This window comes from Ceratosolen solmsi, unplaced genomic scaffold, assembly GCF_000503995.2.
Source record: "Ceratosolen solmsi marchali unplaced genomic scaffold, CerSol_1.0 scaffold53, whole genome shotgun sequence".
Taxonomy (NCBI): Eukaryota; Metazoa; Arthropoda; class Insecta; order Hymenoptera; family Agaonidae; genus Ceratosolen; species Ceratosolen solmsi.
Window position 1 is genome coordinate 98929 of NW_011948441.1, and position 21052 is coordinate 119980.

Genomic DNA, 21052 nt, shown 5'->3' on the forward strand with positions numbered 1-21052 from the left:
TTTGTATAATTTATATTTCAAGAGTTTTTATTTTTTTTATAATTTCCAATATATTCTACTAAATAAATTAAATAGATTTTTTAGATAATTATTTAAGATTACATCATAAAGACACTTATAATTTGAAGGTCTTTTCGATTCTATTTTATATAAAATATATAAAAGTATATCCTAACGTGTTACTTACATGTCCTAGTTAAGTTTAAAAGATTTTATATTCAATTTATTAAAATATTTGCGTAATGTCTCTTAGAAGTGTGTTATTAGATAGCCAATTTGCATTATGAAATGTTAAGTTAAATTTTTTTTTTTATATAATGCTCGAGTTTACTCTGAATATCTTCGATTTCATACAATACAATAAAATATTATATGTAAATAAAATAATCTATTTATTTAAAAAAAATTTTTTTTTAATTTTGAAATCTTCTGAGAAAATTTGTTATATGATAAACAAATATATAAATTTGTATGCTCACTGTTAAATAATAAACACATATATAAATTTTTTATCTTAATCGTTATATAATAAACAAATATATAAATTTAAAAATAGCGTCTATATATTTTATATATACAATTTAGTATGTATATATATATATATATATAAACTGTAACAAAAATTTATTCTTAATAAAATGAAAACATTATTCAATCGTTTATAATTGTTCAAATCGAATTTTATTTTATCCTTATTAATATGTATGCATATACGTGAAATATACATAATTAATTGTTTTTTTTTTTTTTTTTGATAATTTTTATTCAATAATTAACATTTTTACATACACTCGTTTGAAATGTATTGGAAATTTATAAAATTTATGTCAATATCGAATGGAATTTCGTATAAAATAGAGTAATAGTTGTTAATACTTTCATACCTTTATACTAATATAAGGTTGTTAACCATTCAAAAAGCAATTCAATCTTCGTCTTGATACAAATTTCTACGTTTTCTATACAATATAAAATAAATTATATAAAATAAATAGTCGTTTGATTAATTCAACAATTTCATGACTATTTTATTGTACGCGTGTTATTTACAACTGTATATTATTTTCTTCCTTTGACACAATTTTGAATTTTTTTCAATTTTCTTAACGCACATTTTGCTGCTGTGCATTTGGCAATTCTATGATTCCTTCCAATACCTTTAAACGAACCTTTACCAAATACATCTACGGTCACTCGAACTCTTCTACCATCGGCCAATTTTTCTGGCTTGCCAAATTTAGCGGTTTCTGGTTCTAATTCTAATAATTCGCGAATCGGGGATTTAGGTACATTCGCACTAAATTGTTCTATTTCTGATTTCATTATTTTAAAATATACAGTCCACACGGCGTCCAAGGACATATTGCTGTCTAAATAAATAGCACCAGCCAATGATTCAAAGACGTCGCCCAATGCTTTAGGGACTTCGACGTCTTCTGCCTGTTCAGCTTCTTCAAACTCTCTTGCACCTATTAAATAGTATTCTTCGCTAATAGAATGGCCATTTTCCTCTTGAATTCTTACAAACCGATCGATCACTGTATTGAGACCAGGAGATAAATGTCTAAAATACTTATGAAATCCACATCTTACTGCTAGCGACGCAAAAATTATATTATTTACAAGAGCAGATCTCAAATCAGTCAGTGCGCCGGGAGAATGTTGTCTGGAATCTTCGTATAAGTGTCTTGTTATTAAATAATCTAAGACAGCATCCCCTAGAAACTCTAGTCGTTGATAGCAATCGGTAAGATGATTAGGCTGATATGATGCGTGTGTGAAAGCTTGTAATAAGTAACTCCTATTTTTAAATGTATATCCAATAGACTGCTCTAAACAATTGTATCCATCCAACATAATTTCTAATTCATTCTCTGGTTCTGAAATAAAGTAAAATAGTGGGCTTGGTGGTTCCTGTAATTTTTTATAACGCATTTGGGTCCATTTTTTTCGTCCATCTTCGTTAATTCCCTGTACGTAAGGTGTGCTACCTGATGATCTTACTTCTGGTACAGAATCTTGAATCGTAAAAACTTCTTCGGTAGGTAAAACATGAATACCAAGCCAAGTCATGAATAATAAAGCACCTCTAGGGCCACATGCAATCAAATATGCACCGATTAGCGCCTCCACACAATCAGCAATACTTTTATCCGGTATACTATGTTGGGTAATCAAATTGTAAGGTACATACGAGCGGAATTGATCGTTACTTCCAGAATTTTTATTTTCAGTTTGTATAAGTTCGCTCTTCATAATTTCAAGCTTCTGTTCCGTCTCCTTAACGAGTTCGTTAATCGCGTTAAAAGTATCAAAGGGTATATCTGCTTGGCTCCACATAGCCGAAGGTATACCTGATTCTATAAGTACTTGCTCAAGCTCCTTTGGTACATAATAACACGGAGGCAACCAATTATCATGGGGCTCAAATTTGGTGGCTATCATACTTTCACCTAACATTTTTTTTCTACCCAGGCGGTAAAGATTCAGATTACTTACCTGCTTTGAACGTAAGTGACTCAACTTTCCCTCGTGAATATTGTTATAAGTACAAAATAAATATGTAGTAATCGCATATTTGAGAAATGAGTCACCAATTGTCTCTAGCCTCTCAAGATTTATACCATCGTTGGCATTTGACATAGTTAAAGCCTGTAATATTAAGCTGGGACTTGGACCGGAATGCCCATCTAAATTAGGTTGATAATCAAAACTAAAAGATCCCTCGTTACAATGTACAGTTTCTTCTAAAATATCTACTGCCACCGGCTTACTATGTTTTTTAAAGGTAAAATTTTCTATTTCGTGTGTAAAATGATTCGATATGACCTTAACATAATCCTCGTGTTTTCTATTCATTTCATACGTAATCTTACTTTTAACATTTTTTCTTTCAAATGCTACAGCTTCATTGCGCGAAATAAATTGACCCTTATTCAATATTATCAATACATTTTGCTTTACACTTTCTATATGAGTCGATTTGTGCTTTTCATAAAGATCTGTGTCATATGAACCTTGGAAATTCCATACTATAAAATCATTCTTCTCTTGTTGTTCTATACAGCTTATTTTGTACTTTTCGGCTTCAAAGGCTTTGCCTTTTTTGTCAATTGCTTCCGCCACATTATCGCCAGTATAGGCTATCTGCAGGCCCTCGTCTTCGTCGTTGTTCTCGTCAGAACTGTAGTCACCAAAATCATCGCTACAGCTATTATCGGATTGATCGTCATCGAATTCAGAATCGTATGTGGATGAACTGTATCTAATATTTCCCCATTTGAAACTGGGTTGTCCAGCTAAATTGTTCTCACCATTCAAAGGCGACATGTTCATCATCTCATTGGACCAAGTACCTATCTCGAGCTCATCACTACCGGAATCTACATAAGAACTGTCATTTTTTTTAATTTTCTCTTTCAAATCCACGACGTTGTTTTCTTTAGTAATAGAGCAATCGATCACTGGATGTTCAGTCACTTGTTTAACAACCTGAAAAAATACGACATCGTAAACTATGTGTACTAAAAATAAATTGTTATATCACAAAAATTAACTATGCATTATGTAAAATTTAGTAATTTAATCTTATATCTCAATGGTACATATTTCATATTTTCTATAATACGTAATTTAAAACGAGAATTTACAGTAGACACCGAATTGCTTCCCAAATCGCGCATGATAGAATATATAAGGATAAACGCCCTTACATTATTCTTTTCGCTATCCCTCGATTTCTTCAGCACATCCGCAAGACTCCAGCCAAAGTCTAGTGCGGGCCACTCGAAATTCTCTGCCAGAAATTCTTGCCCGAGGGCAATCGCTTGAGCCACTTGGCGACGTATCTGATCAGCCAACAGCAAGGCATTTATTCTGTACAATATACAGGGTAAACAAACTGCCTGCCGCCATAATGACGCCGGAAATGGATGAATCGCGCAGAGCTCTGCTATCAGTATTTGTTTTTGCTCGAGATTCTCGCGTTTAGCTCGCTTCGTTTCCTCGCTACTCGTCGGCAGTGCGACTCCTTTGCGATTCACGTACCTAAATTATCAACTACATTAAAATTGTTTGAAAACGTTGCTTACTTATGTCTCTCGACAAATCATCGATAATAATACGCAATTATCATTTATTTATTATTTTAGAGATGACGAAAATTGTAAAAATTTAGTGAAGAATTTAGAGAAAGAGATAGAAAATACCTCGGTGTAAGAAAGTTGAGACGAGCTGAGGTATGATCGACATCGAGTAGGGGTTGTTCTAAATTTTGAATTTGTATATTGTATTTCGTCAAATAATACTTCTCGAATGTGCTATAGTCGTCGCCAGGGAAGTTGGATTTAGGATTCAGGTGATTGCAAATTTCCGCTACGTAAAAGTACTGCGGCTTATCTTGGTTACGGTACCAAGGCATTATTACCGCATCGTGGTACTTGCTTGAATCGAAGGTGAAATTCCGACGACTTTCTTCCGACATGCTGATGGGCATACTATTACGGCTTGCGTAGATGCGCTCAACGAAATCCCAATCAACGATTACCTGGGATGTTGCCTCGACTTTTTTTACGGGCACGATAATATACGAGTTTTCCGAAGCGTATGGATCGAATAACATGAGATATTTCTGTAGCCTGGAAATATAATCATCTTGAGTTTCGGCTCGATTATTAATCGAATATTTTAATTTAGTATTCAAGTTTCTATTAATTACTTAGGCAAATATTAAAACCACACTGAATTAAAAAATCTTATCTATTAGCAAAAGGATATTAAAAAAATGTGTTATCTACTTTATAAAATTTAATAAATATAAGTTTAAAATCTTAACATTTCAAGATATAAAGTATAAAAAGTAATTCTACCTTAAAACATTGGTAAATGTATAATTGAGGAAAGAGACGATTTTATTTATTTGGCTATTATCCAATATTAAGTATTCTTTGCTTAGTTTTAGATTCACATGGACTTCACCAGATCTTGTATATATTGGGAATGGGCAGACCTTTGGTATTTTTTTGTGTGTTAATATTCCAAATCCAATGTCTGAATCTTCCGGTGGATATATCTTTCTTCCCCTTGTATTTTGCTCCTCTGGCAAAGGGCAACTCAGTATCATATGAATATGATACAAGTAACAAGGTCTCCCTACCTCTGGTTTGCAGCCAGTTAGTGCATCAGCTATTTTCTTGTAATAATACTGTCTACGTTTTGTTGTGCCTGGACGAGCATCCATAATGTTAATTTTCTCATCATCTGGTAATGCTGGTATTTGAGTGTCTTCCGGGTTAGCCTTGAAGTTTTCTTTACCGACTGGTAATAAATTATCATCTATTTCATTTTCTTTGTGCAAATGAACACATAATTGCAAAGCAGCCATTCTTTTTGCCAATGCTTTATTTGGCATTGGATACGAGGATATTGTATATTTTAAAGGTGAATTTATTGGCAATCTCAATGAGCAAATATACATGTTGAAATTCTCTTTGCTAATGGTATGGATTTTCCATTCTGGAGTTAGTTTTGTAAATGTATCACTTGGTAACTTTGCACAGTATCTGAAAAACAAATAAAACGTTAAACATTTTACTTCTTTTACCTTCCATGTATTATAAAAACCCGATTGTTATTTCGTTGAATCATAATTACTATTAAACATTAATACACACTTCAACAATGACTTTATTTGAAGATGATTTATTTTACATAAAATTATAAATAAGTTTTAAAGAAATACATTTTGACAAAATTCTTTCAATCGTGAAATACCTATTCACTAATGAAATGGCAGATTTTGAAGTGACTTTTGGAGCATCTACATCAGGTAGGGGTTTGTACTCTGGTATTAGCGAATCATATACATCCGCTTCGTATTCTTCTAGTTCGCTTGCTTCCTTACTGGAACATTTTGATAATAAAATCTTTTCAATATAATGATAATGAGCTAAATTTTGAACGTATACTCGAGAGTCATTTTCCGGTACCAATAAAACATGCAATGCATCTGTCGCTCTGGCTCTACTTTTACATTGTAAATAAGATTGATAATTTTTGGGAAAATCAAATCTCATAACAAAATTACATTTCGGAATGTCAATCCCTTCTTCTAAAACAGCTGTCGAAATTAATAAATTACATTCATGAATCCGAAATTTTTTTAAAACTTCTTCCTGTTTTCTATATCCTAATTCTATATCTCTGCCACAAAAAATATCGTCATTAGTTTTTTCACTTATATAAAGTGGAGATAAGAAATGAAAATTACTTTCACACATACTCAATTCATTTAATAAATAAAACAATGCTTTAGCAGTTAACGTACTGTCTACAAAGATGACACCACAGAGTAAATCTGGATCAGCCAGCCCATGTGAATAATGAAAAGTTCTTATTTTTTTAAAGCCACCATCACCTTTCTTGTGATAATTTTTAAATGACTTTTCATTAATGTTTTTTTCTTTATTATTTGTTAAATCATATTTTTCATCACTTTTCACATTATCAATTTTAGGAGGCGGTGTAAATGTTTTAAGCACCTCAAGAAGTCTATGAATTTTTGGAGTAGAATATTTGAAAATTTTTTCAGATTCGCTTAAGCCACTGAAAATACCATCACAGTATGCTCGTATTTTCAAAAATAAGGTAGCAACAACACTTAATAAAAGATAATGTCTTTCATAAGGAGTTTTTATTTTAAGTTTCTCTACCAACATTAGCAATATTAATGCTGCTCTATCTGCAGCCCATGGACCAAGTGATTCAAGAATATATATAAATTCATGAATTATTTCACAAGGTTTTTGCGTAGGATTTGGAATTTTTTTAATATCTTCTAAAAATTCTTCGCTATATATCTCTGTCGGATCATAACGATGATCGTTTAAGAAATCCAGAGTAAAGCTTGTACATTCTTTTATAAAATTTTCTGCGTCCTTAATTTCATTAACTTTATACTCTAATATGTATTCATTTGGCTTAGGACTATAACGTAAAATAGATAACAAATCACTAGCTGTTTCTATCTGACACTGAAGCAAAGATTCGATTCTATCTATTTCATAACTTAATTGTCCCGACTCTTGTGTCAAATTGTATAAGGGCACAGCGAAACCAATTATTTTTGTTGCATTATCACAGGATCTAATAATATTTAAAATGCTATTAAGTTCATTGTTTGTAACTAAATTATGACACTTATCAATTATAAGAAAATTAATTTGACTTGGAAGAATCTTTTTACTTATTAAGAGTTCATGACATATATGAACTGTTAAAATTAATATTTCAGTATGATAATAAAATTTCTCATAATTAAAATTTAGTAAATTATTACACTGCATTACTTTCAAGTCTGTAACTTGTTCAATATGATTAGCTTTTGCAGTACACGACTCTTCATCTTCTAGTAAATAAATTGTTCTTTTTCCATTAGAAGATAAAGGTCTTCTATTATTTATTGCTAATTCTTGAATTAATTTAGTAACAATAAAAGTTTGTTCAGCTATTTTACCCAAACAAATTATAATATTTCTTTCTTTAGCGGTATATAAAAGTTCGACTTGATGTTCTCGAGGTGTAAAATTTTTCGTGTAAATAAGATCATTAAAAAAAAAAGCCATTGATAATAATTTAAACACAAATTCTATTTAAAAATCTCAAACTTTATAAATTATTACAATAATATTAAAAAAGATTTATTGATATTATTTTGTTTTCATATGCACAGCCCATTTTACCCTTCCCACTATTATAAGATTAAAAAAACTAGAGTTTTAAAGTATAGTGATTTTTGTAGGAATTCAAAGTTTGATTTTTTTTCCTATTCCCAGATCCGGTAAAAAATTTAGCGACAGAACTAATTTACAATATATTTTGCGTACTTAATAATCAAAAATAAAATTTCATATATAACAAACAATTTGAATAAATTTAATGAAAAAATAACAAGCATCTATTACTTATTATATTGTTCTTTCGCACGCTGAAGCTTATCATTTTGAAATAAAATAATAAATAATTTTTGTACTTTAATATAAAGTATAGTACTTATAAACAAATGTTTTAATGTGTTTAACATATTTTGAAGTGCAGAAAAATATTACGTATATGCAGTATAGTCCATAGATATTTATTTTTTAAATATTTATTTATTTATTTAATATTTATTATTGTAATTTATCCAAGATATTTTTTTTTTTTTAAACAGAGTAAGTACATTGAAGTAACATATTAAAATTAAAGATTTTTTAATGAGATGATAAATATAATGTTCTTGAGTACGCACATGTGTATATACTTTTATATTTATGCGTATACTTTTCTACATATTTAAGAAGCAAAAATTTACAAAAGACTGTAATTAGGAGACTATACATATAGAATTAGAAATTATCTCTATTATTTATATATAAATTGTACGATATACTGGTGAATGTAATTTTTGGCAAAATATATAAATATAATTACAATCAATAAAAATAATATTATGTTGTGCTAATATTTCGTCGTTGATACTTACTATAATACGTAAAGGCGCAACCCCTGAAATAATTGCATTTTAAACATGAGGCGACCTATATATTTTCCTATGCTTTAATAAAATAATAAAACAACTGCATTGTACATAAATCTAATCAATCAAAAGCTACATGAAAATTATAGGAGCATTTCCAAATGGGAGAATTGCGAATAAAGAAATGAAGTACCCAATTAAGAAAACATGTGTGCCAAATATCGTATACATTGCCAATAAATATAGTTTAAAATCACATTGCCTATCACAATTCTGATTTATCATAATTGTAAATATTATTAAAGAATAAATTATATATATACATATGTTCGAAATTAATGAATCTTGGCTCGAACAAACACGCAAATCCAAACTTTATAGGTTTTTGCGCTTCGGCCCTTCCATGTTTTTCCTGTATGCGTAAAAGGTCTTGATGGCGTCACTCTTGATACTGGAAGTTGTCCCATCAATTGTTTGACGCGGATTCCCCTTTGTCGTGCACATATAACGCATTGCAGTATGTGTTTTTTTACAGGGAATCTTCCGCCAAGGATCCAATATTGTTGACGTATGTGCGCTAGTGTGAGTTGAGTGCCTCCGTGGAGAGTACGTAAGTGTGCTTGTTCAATGACGAGATCCGTGAGGCGTGATTGTCGAGGGAGAATGGCTGGGTGTCTGTTTTCCAGGATGAGTAATGCTTCTTCGAGTCTTCCTCCAACCCTGATTACTCCTTGCTTGTCGACGTATGCTGATAGTCGACTGAATGCATGATTCGCTGAACGATGAGACTTGGAGCACAGACCTTTAAGTTCCTGAGGAAAGTATGCGGATTCAGTTGCTTTTATCCAGAAGATCCTTGCCCTTTCCAAGGCTGTATTCATGGTCATCTCATGGTTTTTTCTCAATCATGCGATGAAGACAAAGTGCTGTCCTTCGCAACAATTCTGTGAGAGCTGAAACTTTGTGGATTAGGTCCCATTGATTTCGGGTACTGTGGCTATGAGTACGGTGCTGGGACGTGTTTCTTGTTCGCATAGTTTTTCGTCCAATGCAGGCTGATCTGGCCATGACTCGGGTGACTTCATCCACGATGGTCCGTTCCATCACAGAGGATGTTCTTGATGGTGGGAGGCTGTTATGACTCGTGATGTTACATTAACAATAAGCATTATTCACTGGTAACAGAAAAGTGTAAGCCCTGTCTTGTCTCAATGATGTGGTTGCACCTTGATGGTGACGATGTCGTGGTCTCTGCTAATGTTGTAACGAATAGCAGAAATATGCTCACACTCCAATATGGGACGTGTGGCCTAAAAAATATATATGCATACACGCCTAGCTGCATATGCTATGCTCTAGCCGCATAGTTTCTCGTAATGCAGTCAGCACCCTTGACTGCTTGTTAACTAATCTGCACTGGACAATGACGTTTGTTCCTTCTATAATGGCTTCATAAAGAGAAACTTTTTCTTCCTTGGCGTTCCTATTAAGACAGCATGTTTTCTCGAGGCGTGCTTACCTTAAATATCCACGCGACCGCCTAGTTGGTACTGATAGCAATGGAGGCGATTGTGGTGTTAGAAGCAATAGATGCGATTGCACATTTTATTTTTGGATGTAACAACTTATTACACATAGTTAACACTCGTGAGAGGTTCTCGGAATCTCAAATAAATAATCGAATAAATTTTATATATAAGCTTTGTACTGAATCTTGAATTTTTCTTACATTTCGCAAAATTAATCTTAAATAGACTGAACAGTTAATTAAATTGAACTTAATTAGACTGAATAGGTTTTTGCATATAATAGATACATTCATTGTCTATCATATTTTGATCATAGGTGAACTTGTAATATATTCATAATTCATTTATCACTAAACTTAACTTATTAAGGTCTAATGTAATTGTTATCGATAGATTATGAAATGTATACTAGGGGTTTAAACGATCGATATATTACCCTTGGTAATAGATAAATCAATTACCCTGCAAATATGTAAGTTACCCTGTAAATATGAAAATGTAAGATATTTTGCAATAGCAGTTTTTCGCTGAGCACAGACTTTCTACTAGACAATATTTGATTTTTAGCACATATAATATTTTAACAAAAAAGTTTAATAAGGTAGTCACTTTAAGACATTTGATAGTTTTAATGGATTCTTATAAAAATTGATTCTAAAGCAATATTTGTAAGAAAATATTATATTATCAAACTATTAATTTATGGCTCTCAATCAAGATTCTGTAAATGAAGTTCCGTCCAAAACTACCACCAAGTAATTTTCTTTATTTCTAAGCTTAAATGTTTGTTTTATTAGAATTGATTATATTTTATTATTGCTTGTAAGACATTGTATTGCTCAGTTGATCGACAGTGTATTGCTCTTGTAAGACATAATCTAACTGGGTAATTAGAAATGCCTACCTTTTTTTCATTTAGATACAAGAGGTCTATAACTCGTTTAGTGCATTGTCCTTTATAAGTTATAACTAAATCTTAATGTATAATCGATAATTTCTACAGCATCATAAAAGTATCGAATATAAGAGAAGTTTAAATAACGAATTTTTATGATTTTTCAGATTCATAATCATGAATTGTTCATAGCTATATATACTTTTAAATATTTGCAACATAATTAATTCATACGCATCCTTTTATTACTGATATGATAAAAAATAATATTAATCGGAATCCAAAATTAGAATATTTTAGTTTCTGTAATTATACAAGCTAAATAAAAATATTATATATGTTACCATAAATTAATTTTTTTTTTACGTTATTTCATATTCATATAAAATGACTATTTTTTAGCTTATAAAATATTTAAAATGCGTTATCTTATTTTCCTTTATATTTTTACTATTTTATGTTAAACCCCTAGATTTTATTTAATTATTATAATTATATCTATTTATTTAGCTATATTTAAGAAATTATATGTAATTAATTCAAATTAATGTTATATAAATATTCATTTAAAAAGGTTAAATAAATATAACTTTTAAAGTTTATTATAATTATATACTGCACTATATAAGATTTTGTATTATTAATAAATATAAAATGTAAATCAACAATTTTTTAATGTTATAAATACTATATAAGTTATAAACAATTACAATTATCGATTTACAATATGAAAAACGTTCAACAATTATTTGCGTCTGAACTTTTGTAATTTTAATATTTCAATTTTTGTGCACACAAATATCAATGACATTATTGTTTATGTTTATAAATAATAGTATACTTTGCTAGATAATAATTCCCACTATAAATATTTTATAACATTTTATTCATATAATATATCTTTTTACACATATAATTTTCATTATAATAATTAAGTGCATATAAATATAATTACACTTTTTTTTACCATTTTTTACAATAAATATTTTACATCAAAACTTATATTATTAATAAACTGTATTAAATAATATTAAATTACATTTGTATTTTGTATGGATTACACTTTTTATTAAAACCATAAAATTGTAATTTAAAAATAATAGATGTTTTATAATTAGTTTAAACTCATTTTGATCTAAATACAATTTTCACTTATTTTAATGTCTTTAACAATTATTGCTAAAAGAAGTTAAAGCTACAAAAATTTCTTGAGTTTCACGAGTTTTATTCAATCTTTATTTGTAATTTGTGAAAAATATTTATGATTTTCCTGGTGCAATTAAGGAAAACAAAGATTAATCTAAAAATAAATTATTGTTCTATAAAAAATTAATATTATATAACACAAACTATGCTACACAAATACTACGAAACTTACATATTTACTGGAACTTAACTACAGCTTATACTGCAGCTATTACATACTTTTTACATATAAACTAATAAAAATAATGGGATTTATATTCGAATTATTTTATAGTTTTAAGAAACATGAATTCACGATAGCGTAAGTTTCTTTTACATTGCAAATTTAAACTAGATAAATATGAAATTGCACAGATTACAATCATGACATAATAATATTTATAATTATATACAGTAAAAAAATACTTATAATTATGTACAGAGTTTTTATCTCTTTCTACTTTATCCGTTAAATTAAATTCTATGAAAAATATGTTAATACAATATTTTATTTGAATCATCACAGCACTTAATTACGCAATTACATTATTTAACGATCTTAGATTACTATGTACAAAATATATAATGCATTATATCTTAACTATTATTAATTAACGGAATTTCGAGATCTAACCCCGTGGGTGAGTTCGTGAACTTGTTCATCATTGAATGCAAATTCTAAACTTAAATCAGATCCTTCTCCTTTCGTATACTCAAAATCAAATGATCTCTCCACTGCAGGGGAAATCTCTTCGGCCCAAGATCGTCTACTCCTATTAAATAATTCGGACCCTACTCTACGAACTTTAACGAAAGTACTCTTCACAATACTAGTGCCTGAATTTTTTTTCCTTGCAGGACAACTTTCTAATCTTCTATAGTGGTCCATAATCTTTTCTTCGAGCTTTTCCTTCTGCCTATTAAGGTTAATTACTTTGTCGTTATTTTTACGCTCCTCCATGTGATAATGCTCCTTATCCTCTAACGACTGTTTGATTAATTCATGATTTTGCTCCAATAAGTGAGAAACATTATCCATCAAAGATCTTTTATCTTTGTCCAAACTTTCATTGATTTGCATCAATACATCTATACGATGATTAAGTTTGACGATCTGCTGTTCAAGATCAACTATCTTTTCATTTTTTGAATCAAGCTTACTTTGGTAATTTGTGTAATTCGTTGCAATCTTCGTAAATTCGGATTTTATTTTACGATATTCGGCGGTTACAGAAATATTTGCTTGATACAACTTACTAAAATCCTCTTTCAATTCAGTATGCTCTATTTTATTGGATTTTAAAATGTTGCACTCTTCTTCTAAATATTTACACGTGGATTCAAGATTTTCAATGGATTGATTGTAAAATCGAAGTTTTATTTTTGCATCTTTTAATTGATTTCTCAACAAATTTCTTTCTTGCGCTACTCTCTGATAATCGCTATTCAGTTGATCATTAATCTCTTGATTAAAATCGTTCTTCTCTCGGGATTTTTGAATAATTTCATTTTCAGCAATTAATTGGCCGTTGACAAATTTAAAAATAGTTTTTTGATTTTCCACATCAACAGAATCAATATAATCTTGAAATCTTACCTTTTCTTTACCATCTTTCATAAAATTTGATACTTTATCATCTTTTTTTGTTTTATTTGGTGACTTGTTAAACTTTATTGTATTGTACGAATTGTTGTCAATTAAATCTATAATATTCTTAGAGTTAGTTATCTCCAAAGCAGATTCATCCACTTGTGCTTCTAGTATTTTCAGTTTCTTTTCAAGATTTTGAATTACCTTCGAAGCATTGTCGAGTATAATTGATTTGTCCTGTACTAATTTACGTTGTTTTTCCAATTCGATTAAAGCAATATTCTTTTCTGTCTCCAGTGCAATGACTTTTGATTCTAAGTCTTTTTGTTTAATTTTGGTCTCATTTACGACATCTTTCATAACCTTCTGTTCGTTTAGTCTCTGATCTACATCAATTGCACTACGCGGGCAATCCATCGATCGTTTCTGCTTAATTTCCAACAAAGCTTGCAATCGTTTCTTTTCTCTCACGACGATAGCATAGTTTTTCTCTAAATTTTCATATTTTAATTGTAAATCGAGCAAATTTTGTTGCTCAGTACTATCTATCTCATCCATTTTTTTACAGTCGCCTTCAAATTCCTCATGTTTTTGAGATAATTTTCTCAAATCTTCTTTCAGAGCATCAACGGTCAGGGAAAGCTTCTTCTTTTCCTTTTCAAGATCTAAAACCTTTAAAGAATTCTCGTAAAAAGAATTTTCCTTTAATGAATCAACAAGCGTCGAGAGTCGTCGATTTTCAAGTTCGAGTTTCAAAGTTTCCGATTGTGCACTAGTAGTCAATTGTTCGGATAGACTGTTATCTAAGCAAAGTGAGAAATCCTCAGAGTCTAAAATGAAACCATTTTCAAAGACTTCTTTTGTGTTTTCTTTCACAAAACGTTCTGAAAATGAAGGGTTCCCATTAGTGCATATTAATTTATTTAGATTGTTTTATACTTTATTGAAATTGGATATTAATTTTTAAACTAGGTATTAACTTTAAATTAGTTAAAACATAGGAATAAAAATAATTTATATAAAAAAGAATTATTAAAATTCATTACCTAATTGATTTTTTTCTTCGCATATTTCTTGATATTTTTCCTTATTAGCCGCGTTTTCCAATAACAAATCGTTCAACTGCTGTTTAAGTTTAAACATTTGTTGATCAAGATCTAAAACTTTGTCGGCCTTAGCCTTGTAGGAGTTCACTTGTTCCATTAACACTTCCTTGTTCTCGAGGAGAAGTCGATTGTGCTGTTGTATTTCTTCTAACCGAGTCTTATAATAATCGATGCATGACAATTTTTCCTTATACCGTACAATTTCCTGTTCGAGTCGATCGACCTTTTCAATTTTCTCGCTCGCAGCATCCAATTCATCACGATAAGACTTTGCATTTCTAGCCTCTGATACTGTTTCAAAAAATTTTTTTTCATTTATAAATACAATCTATTAATTACAATGAATCAGAATGAATGAATCAGTCAGAACGAATTATTAAATAAAATAAGATCAATGTATTTCCAATTTACAAATACATAATCTTATATTTTTAATATGGATGAAAAAGATATTTGCTTCATATATAAGTACTCTATTAAAATGTTTAAAATGTAATTCAATGTATAGTCTAAGAAATAATCAAAATTTGATATTAATGATTTTAATAATATATGCTAACGTAAGCAAAGAATTTTGAAAACTAAATTTCCTGCATAAATTGGAAATAATGAAATATGTAAATATATAAAAGTGGGGATTAATTCAAATTAAATGTAAACTTTTAATTAATAAATTGACAATTAATATCGAGTAAATTTTATTCAAATTTTATTGTTCGTGATAATGAAATAATAGGTAAATAAAATGAGTAAAAGAAGATAAAAAATTACATTTTTATATTATAAGTGCAAACAAAAGCAGTTGATATTAACTATAATTTTATTGTAAATTTACTTTAACAGATAAATAAACAAATAAGAATCATCTGCTAATTAAAAATATTGAGCCATAAATCCTAATTTTTTCCATAATTATATCCATAATTATTCAATTATTATAATTAATTAGTTTCTACGTAAGCTATAATTGAATTACATTATCCAAATTCTTAGCTAAACAAAGTACTTAACTATCTAGTTCGTAAAACCAGTTAGTTATATTTATCATTCAATCGATTTCAATTTAAGAACAAAATTTTAATCTAGCAGTTTTTGCATCTATATTTATTACATTAACCATTGTAAATATATATCATCTACTAAATATTTTAATTTATAACCAAAAATTAGTTTTATCATTTGTTTGACCTACGATTAAGTAATTCTATTTTTACAAATGTTAGTACTAAAAATTTATAGCTTATGTAGTACCTAGTCTCTCATTCTCCTTCATTAATTTGGAAAGTTGAAACTTGCAGTCCTGTAGCTCATCCTTACACTCTTGAAGATCATCGACCTTCTCCTTGAGCTCTTCTCTTTGTGCTCTGACTTTAGATTTCCATTCAAGAAGCTCGCCTTCTCGTTTCTGGGTTTCCTCGCGATCGGATCTCGCTGAGTAGTTGAGCAGCTCTTGAAGGCTATTTAGTTCATCCTCCTCGAGTATCATGGAGATGTCTTGGTAGGTAGTGCCGATCTCGTTATGACGAGCAAGACGTACAGCATTGCACAACTTATCTCGATACAAATTTCGTTCCCGATAAATCATACGCACGTTCTCAAAGGCCCTTTGAACATTATCCATGTCGTTTAAATCATGATCTTTGGCTCCGCTGGACCTTAACATGTCTATACTCAATACGATGTCCGGTACATGCACCACCTGTAACCAAATATTTTATGTTTTCATTCTAAGTTGCTTATATACGCAAATGTGTCCGTAATATCTACCCATTTATGCTCACCTTTCTTTCTTAAATTTGATAGCTTTATTACATTGTTTGTATTGAATTATTCTTCCTTTTTTTTACATATTAATGAGTTATTTATTCGACAAATATAAATACTTTGTTCTTTTTATAAAATAATAAGTTAGAAACAATTACTTTATTTTTCAAGTTTTTGTCCATCAAATTTAAGGAACGATGCATAAAAAATTTCTTATTAATATTAATAAAAATAAGTAAAAAACATGGGAATTCCTGTGCGTCAGTAGTTGTCTCGTTTTAGATTTATAATTAATATATAGTATTAAACTATTATAATAAATTATATTTAAACAAATGCGTTAATAAATTAGAAATATTTAAAATAAATTATAATTTAAGTATTTATAATAATGTAGTTTACTTAAATAAGCAATTTGTTTAAAATTTTATTGTAATTGTACTCATTTTTAATATTATATAATTGTAATTTAGAAGCTTGGTGCTTTTATTAATATAAATTATAAATTTATTTATAGCTCAGTATTGCAGTTGAATATTGAAATCTAGTTTCAAAATTTTTAAATTTTGAAACGCGTAAGAGAATGTGTACAATTATAAATCCAATCAGCAATAATAATTTGTGTTCGTTAAACTTCTAATTTAAATTTATTCGAAAAATTGAATTACTTGAGCAATACAATCAGCAATCGCAACTTGAGTCGCCTCATCCAGTTGCTGGATTTTGCTGATGAAATGCTCATTGTTAGGACATTGAACGGCGCAGCCAAGCAACAGACAAAGCAGAAGCTTAGCTCCCTGCACGTGGAGACGAGGGTTTTTTGCAAGATGAGGAATATCGGGAAGACGTAAAATTACGTGACCAAGCTCTTCCTCATAGAATAATCGAACATTGCCCAGAATTTGCGTAAGGTTGTGTAGTCGAATTGAAGCATCATTGCCCGACGCTGATATATCGCTATTCTGAACATGCAAATCCCTGAAAAACATGGCATATTTATTTTTATTTTTTTAAGTCAATTTGTTTTAATCATATTTAATAATCTAATTGAAATCACTATCAATTTATACAGTTTATTTTTGTTTGTTGTCATTCGTCTACAAATTTATTATAATTAATACGTAATAATGATCGTGGCCACTATATAACTGAAATAATAAAAACATATGATCTGTTATTTAACAGAATAGAAATAATTTGAATGTATGTACATAATTTTTATTTATAAAATTTAATTGGTGCATCATTTCAACGCTAATTTACAATTTGCAATTTTCAATTTTCAATATTTTACAATTACTGTGCATAATTCACTGACTGTTTTTATGATTAATTTGTATTCGAAAGCAATATAAAATTACATTTAGTCTCGATCATCAAATGAATTTAATTAAAGCGTTCAATATCAAACTATTGTATTAATAAATTATTAGATGTATCAGTTATTTTATAAAATAGATTAAAATTGAATTATACAATTAAACTAGCAACAATTACGTATTGTAAGAATAGTTAAAATTTGCATAGTATAGATACGATATACTGATATTTATTATGTATGATAAGAATCGATAGAAATAATTTTTTAAGTATCCACATATCATTAGGATTCTCATAACATTAGGAAAAGATAACGGAAACAGAATAATTCTTGAAAATATTTTGTTCATGTAAACTAATTATTGAACTTATTGATAATAAATTTATATTAATAATAACATAAATTGTATTAATACATATTTGTATTAATAACATAATTTATATTAATAATAACATAAATAAAAATAAATGTTTACTGTTCTAGTTATATATATTATAAAAAGCTTCATAAAATATTTTAAATATTTTGTAAATAATTTGTAATAATGTTAATATTAAGAAAAAATTATTGAAATTATTACATTATTGAATACACAAATTAAGGCAGACATTTATAGAATATATAACCATAATTTAATTATATATTTATATATTATCAATTTTTAATAACTATAACTGTTGATACATATTTATTTACACAAGTGAGTAAATGTAGCTAAAAAAATGTTTTATTTAAACTAGATATTGTAAAATTATTTTAAATATTTCAAATTTGAATTAAATATAAAATGGGTATAAAAAAAATTATTACAATTCAATGAAACAAAGTATTTTCAAACAATGCATACGCATATTTATAATTATATGAATAGCAAAAATGTTTTTGAATGCACGAATAAATATTTGAAATGATAATGTCTATTAGATTTTCATGAGAAGATTATAGATAAATGTAATCGTTTATTTCTTAAAATATTTATATATATTTTTTTAATTAACATTTTAATCAAGAAAATTAAATTAATTAAGATATTATCAAAGGTATAAACTTACATTCGAAGAAAAGCATCGTGAATTAAAACACCATCCACTAAATCCTCGTAAGTAAGTTTTTCATCAGCAAATGATTCAAAATTGCTTTTAAACTGTGAAAGAAAACAATATATTTTTATTATATGTTCTAATAGAATGATTACTATTTGAATCAGAAATTTCAAGAAAATACACAAAAAAATTTTTCTTTAATTAATATTGCCCAAGATAATAATTATCTATTCAATGCCATATTTTTAAAAATATTTATAAATTGATGACACGTATAACATTTTACTTAAAACCCGTAGCATGTATATGAATTTTGCTTACCCAAGTAACTAATGGGCCGTTTAAAAATTCGTCAACTTCTGATACTCCCATGACTTTGGCTCCCATGACATGGAATTCACTAAAAATGAATTAATTGCTTTTATTAAAATAACTATTATAACATAAAATATAAAAAATATTTATTGATATTTTTATCAATGTTAATGAACTAGTTTATAATAGCTCTAGATAACAAAAAAAACTTAAATTACAAATCATACTGACCGCAATATATAAAGAAAGTTTAATAATCAATAAAATTTAATAATCTAACGTTTATGAGTGAAATAGAAAGTATTTAATACAAAGCATGTGATGGATATATGAAAAGTATTTATTTTCAAATGATTGTATTATAACAATGCAAATCCATTGGAAATCTCGCTAACCACGAAATATCTGTCGTATATAAATTATCGTAACGAAATTTTCCCCTTTATATATACAATTATTTAAGATTACAATAAAATAAATTTTATTTTATTTGGTTTATTTTCCTATTAAACATTATTTAATTCAATCAAAGTAATGCCAAATTTTAGTGTTTTATTAAATTATTTGTTTTGTATTTACGAAAATTATGAATTTTAAACGATATAAGTAAAACTTTCAAATCTTAGCACTAATTATATTTTTATTTAATAAGTTATTATATTTTTAAAGACTATATGCGCTAGAAAAACATTTTTCATTTAATTATTACAATTTTTTTTTTTTGTTCTAAATTTAATTAAACCAAACAGTAATTATAGTTATAAATAAAAATATTATCGAAATGTAATACTTATGTGTTATGGAAAATTATTTAAGTAGAAAGAAAAAGAAGAAAACAATAATTGAATTAAAATTATATTTTTATATTTTTATGATTTTAGAGTTTAATTCTACAATACTTGAAATCATATTAATGAAATGGAATTATTATTTTAAGAAAGCCATATCGCTAATAATTTTAATTAGAAGTACATGAATGAGTAAAACAGAATAGATATAAATATCGAACCCATACATTATTTTTTAATACTCACCATGCAAATTATTTTAATAGATCAATTTATGATACGTCGAGTAAAAATTATGCAGAATAGTACACTTCAACAGCGAATATCCCTTTAAGTATTGCAGCACAGTATTTGATGTATACTATATCGAGTTATGTATCGCTCAGTGTCTCTCACAAAACTGCTATGACACCTTGTTAAGCCAGGCAAGGTGCATGAGAAAGCAAGTGATGCGCATATTTCGTATGTGTGCGCTGTCCCTTTCTCAAGGTATAATGCAAAATCAAGGATAAGCACGTCCAGTTTTGCCTAACGCTAGGCCTATCGGCAGGCCATTGGAAAACAGGATCAAGCATATAATGATGCGAATTACGGGAACTCGATAATTCCAGTATTGCACCAAGATAAGCAGGTATATAGATTTAGGTTCTTAGTGGCTCCTTAGAAAATCACAAGTTTAATTTATTTTCTTTGAAACGCGTGGAAAGGTATCCTTTATGCCTTTTGCATTTGAAGTTTGAGTATAAATAAGTATACGATTACCTAAGTAGCCAAAAATCTATTTGAATTACTCGAAAGTATAATACTTTTTAAAAATTTTTTTTTGCATAATATTTGTAAACTGAATAAATAAACATGTATTATTAAAATGCTCACATATAATATGTATTTGAATATATTTGTTTTTAAATTTGTGCCTATAATTCAATTTAAATAACAAATAAATAACCATTTATTTATACTTATATTTACGTAAATCATATGAAAGTAAGGTGGGATA

General features: G+C 28.4%; 2 protein-coding genes across 3 annotated transcripts; both read right to left on the reverse strand.

Annotated features, from left to right (window-relative positions):
* Positions 1 to 913: 913 nt before the first annotated feature.
* Dcr-1 (Endoribonuclease Dcr-1) lies at positions 914 to 7622 on the reverse strand. 2 transcript variants are annotated; one of them, XM_011503851.1, is made up of 6 exons: positions 5988 to 6093; positions 5773 to 5901; positions 4869 to 5561; positions 4209 to 4637; positions 3714 to 4047; positions 914 to 3492 (listed from the first exon to the last, which is right to left on the reverse strand). In XM_011503851.1, exons 1-6 carry the CDS (start codon positions 6005 to 6007, stop codon positions 1060 to 1062), a joined length of 4038 nt encoding a protein of 1345 aa, XP_011502153.1. In that variant the 5' UTR covers positions 6008 to 6093; the 3' UTR covers positions 914 to 1059. The 2 variants fall into 2 exon arrangements, with proteins under 2 accessions (XP_011502153.1, XP_011502152.1); XM_011503850.1 differs by having other exon boundaries at positions 5773 to 7622.
* Positions 7623 to 9723: 2101 nt separating this feature from the next.
* On the reverse strand, positions 9724 to 19336 carry LOC105365718 (girdin-like). Its single transcript, XM_011503951.1, has 7 exons — positions 19271 to 19336; positions 18959 to 19050; positions 17254 to 17563; positions 16073 to 16520; positions 14762 to 15112; positions 12759 to 14599; positions 9724 to 9825 (listed from the first exon to the last, which is right to left on the reverse strand). The coding sequence occupies exons 1-7, from the start codon at positions 19334 to 19336 to the stop codon at positions 9724 to 9726; spliced, it is 3210 nt and encodes a 1069-aa protein (XP_011502253.1).
* Positions 19337 to 21052: the final 1716 nt, after the last annotated feature.

Coding starts and splice junctions, on each gene's coding strand:
- Dcr-1 (XM_011503850.1), bottom strand. CDS start 7,622: ATGGCTTTTTTTTTTAATGATCTTATTTACACGAAAAATTTTACACCT. Junction 5,562..5,772: donor GCCATTTCATTAGTGAATAG/GTATTTCACGAT, acceptor TTTGTTTTTCAG/ATACTGTGCAAAGTTACCAA. Junction 4,638..4,868: donor ACATTTACCAATGTTTTAAG/GTAGAATTACTT, acceptor TTATATTTCCAG/GCTACAGAAATATCTCATGT.
- LOC105365718 (XM_011503951.1), bottom strand. CDS start 19,336: ATGGGAGCCAAAGTCATGGGAGTATCAGAAGTTGACGAATTTTTAAAC. Junction 19,051..19,270: donor ACGGCCCATTAGTTACTTGG/GTAAGCAAAATT, acceptor TTTCTTTCACAG/TTTAAAAGCAATTTTGAATC. Junction 15,113..16,072: donor GAAGGAGAATGAGAGACTAG/GTACTACATAAG, acceptor TTTTTGAAACAG/TATCAGAGGCTAGAAATGCA.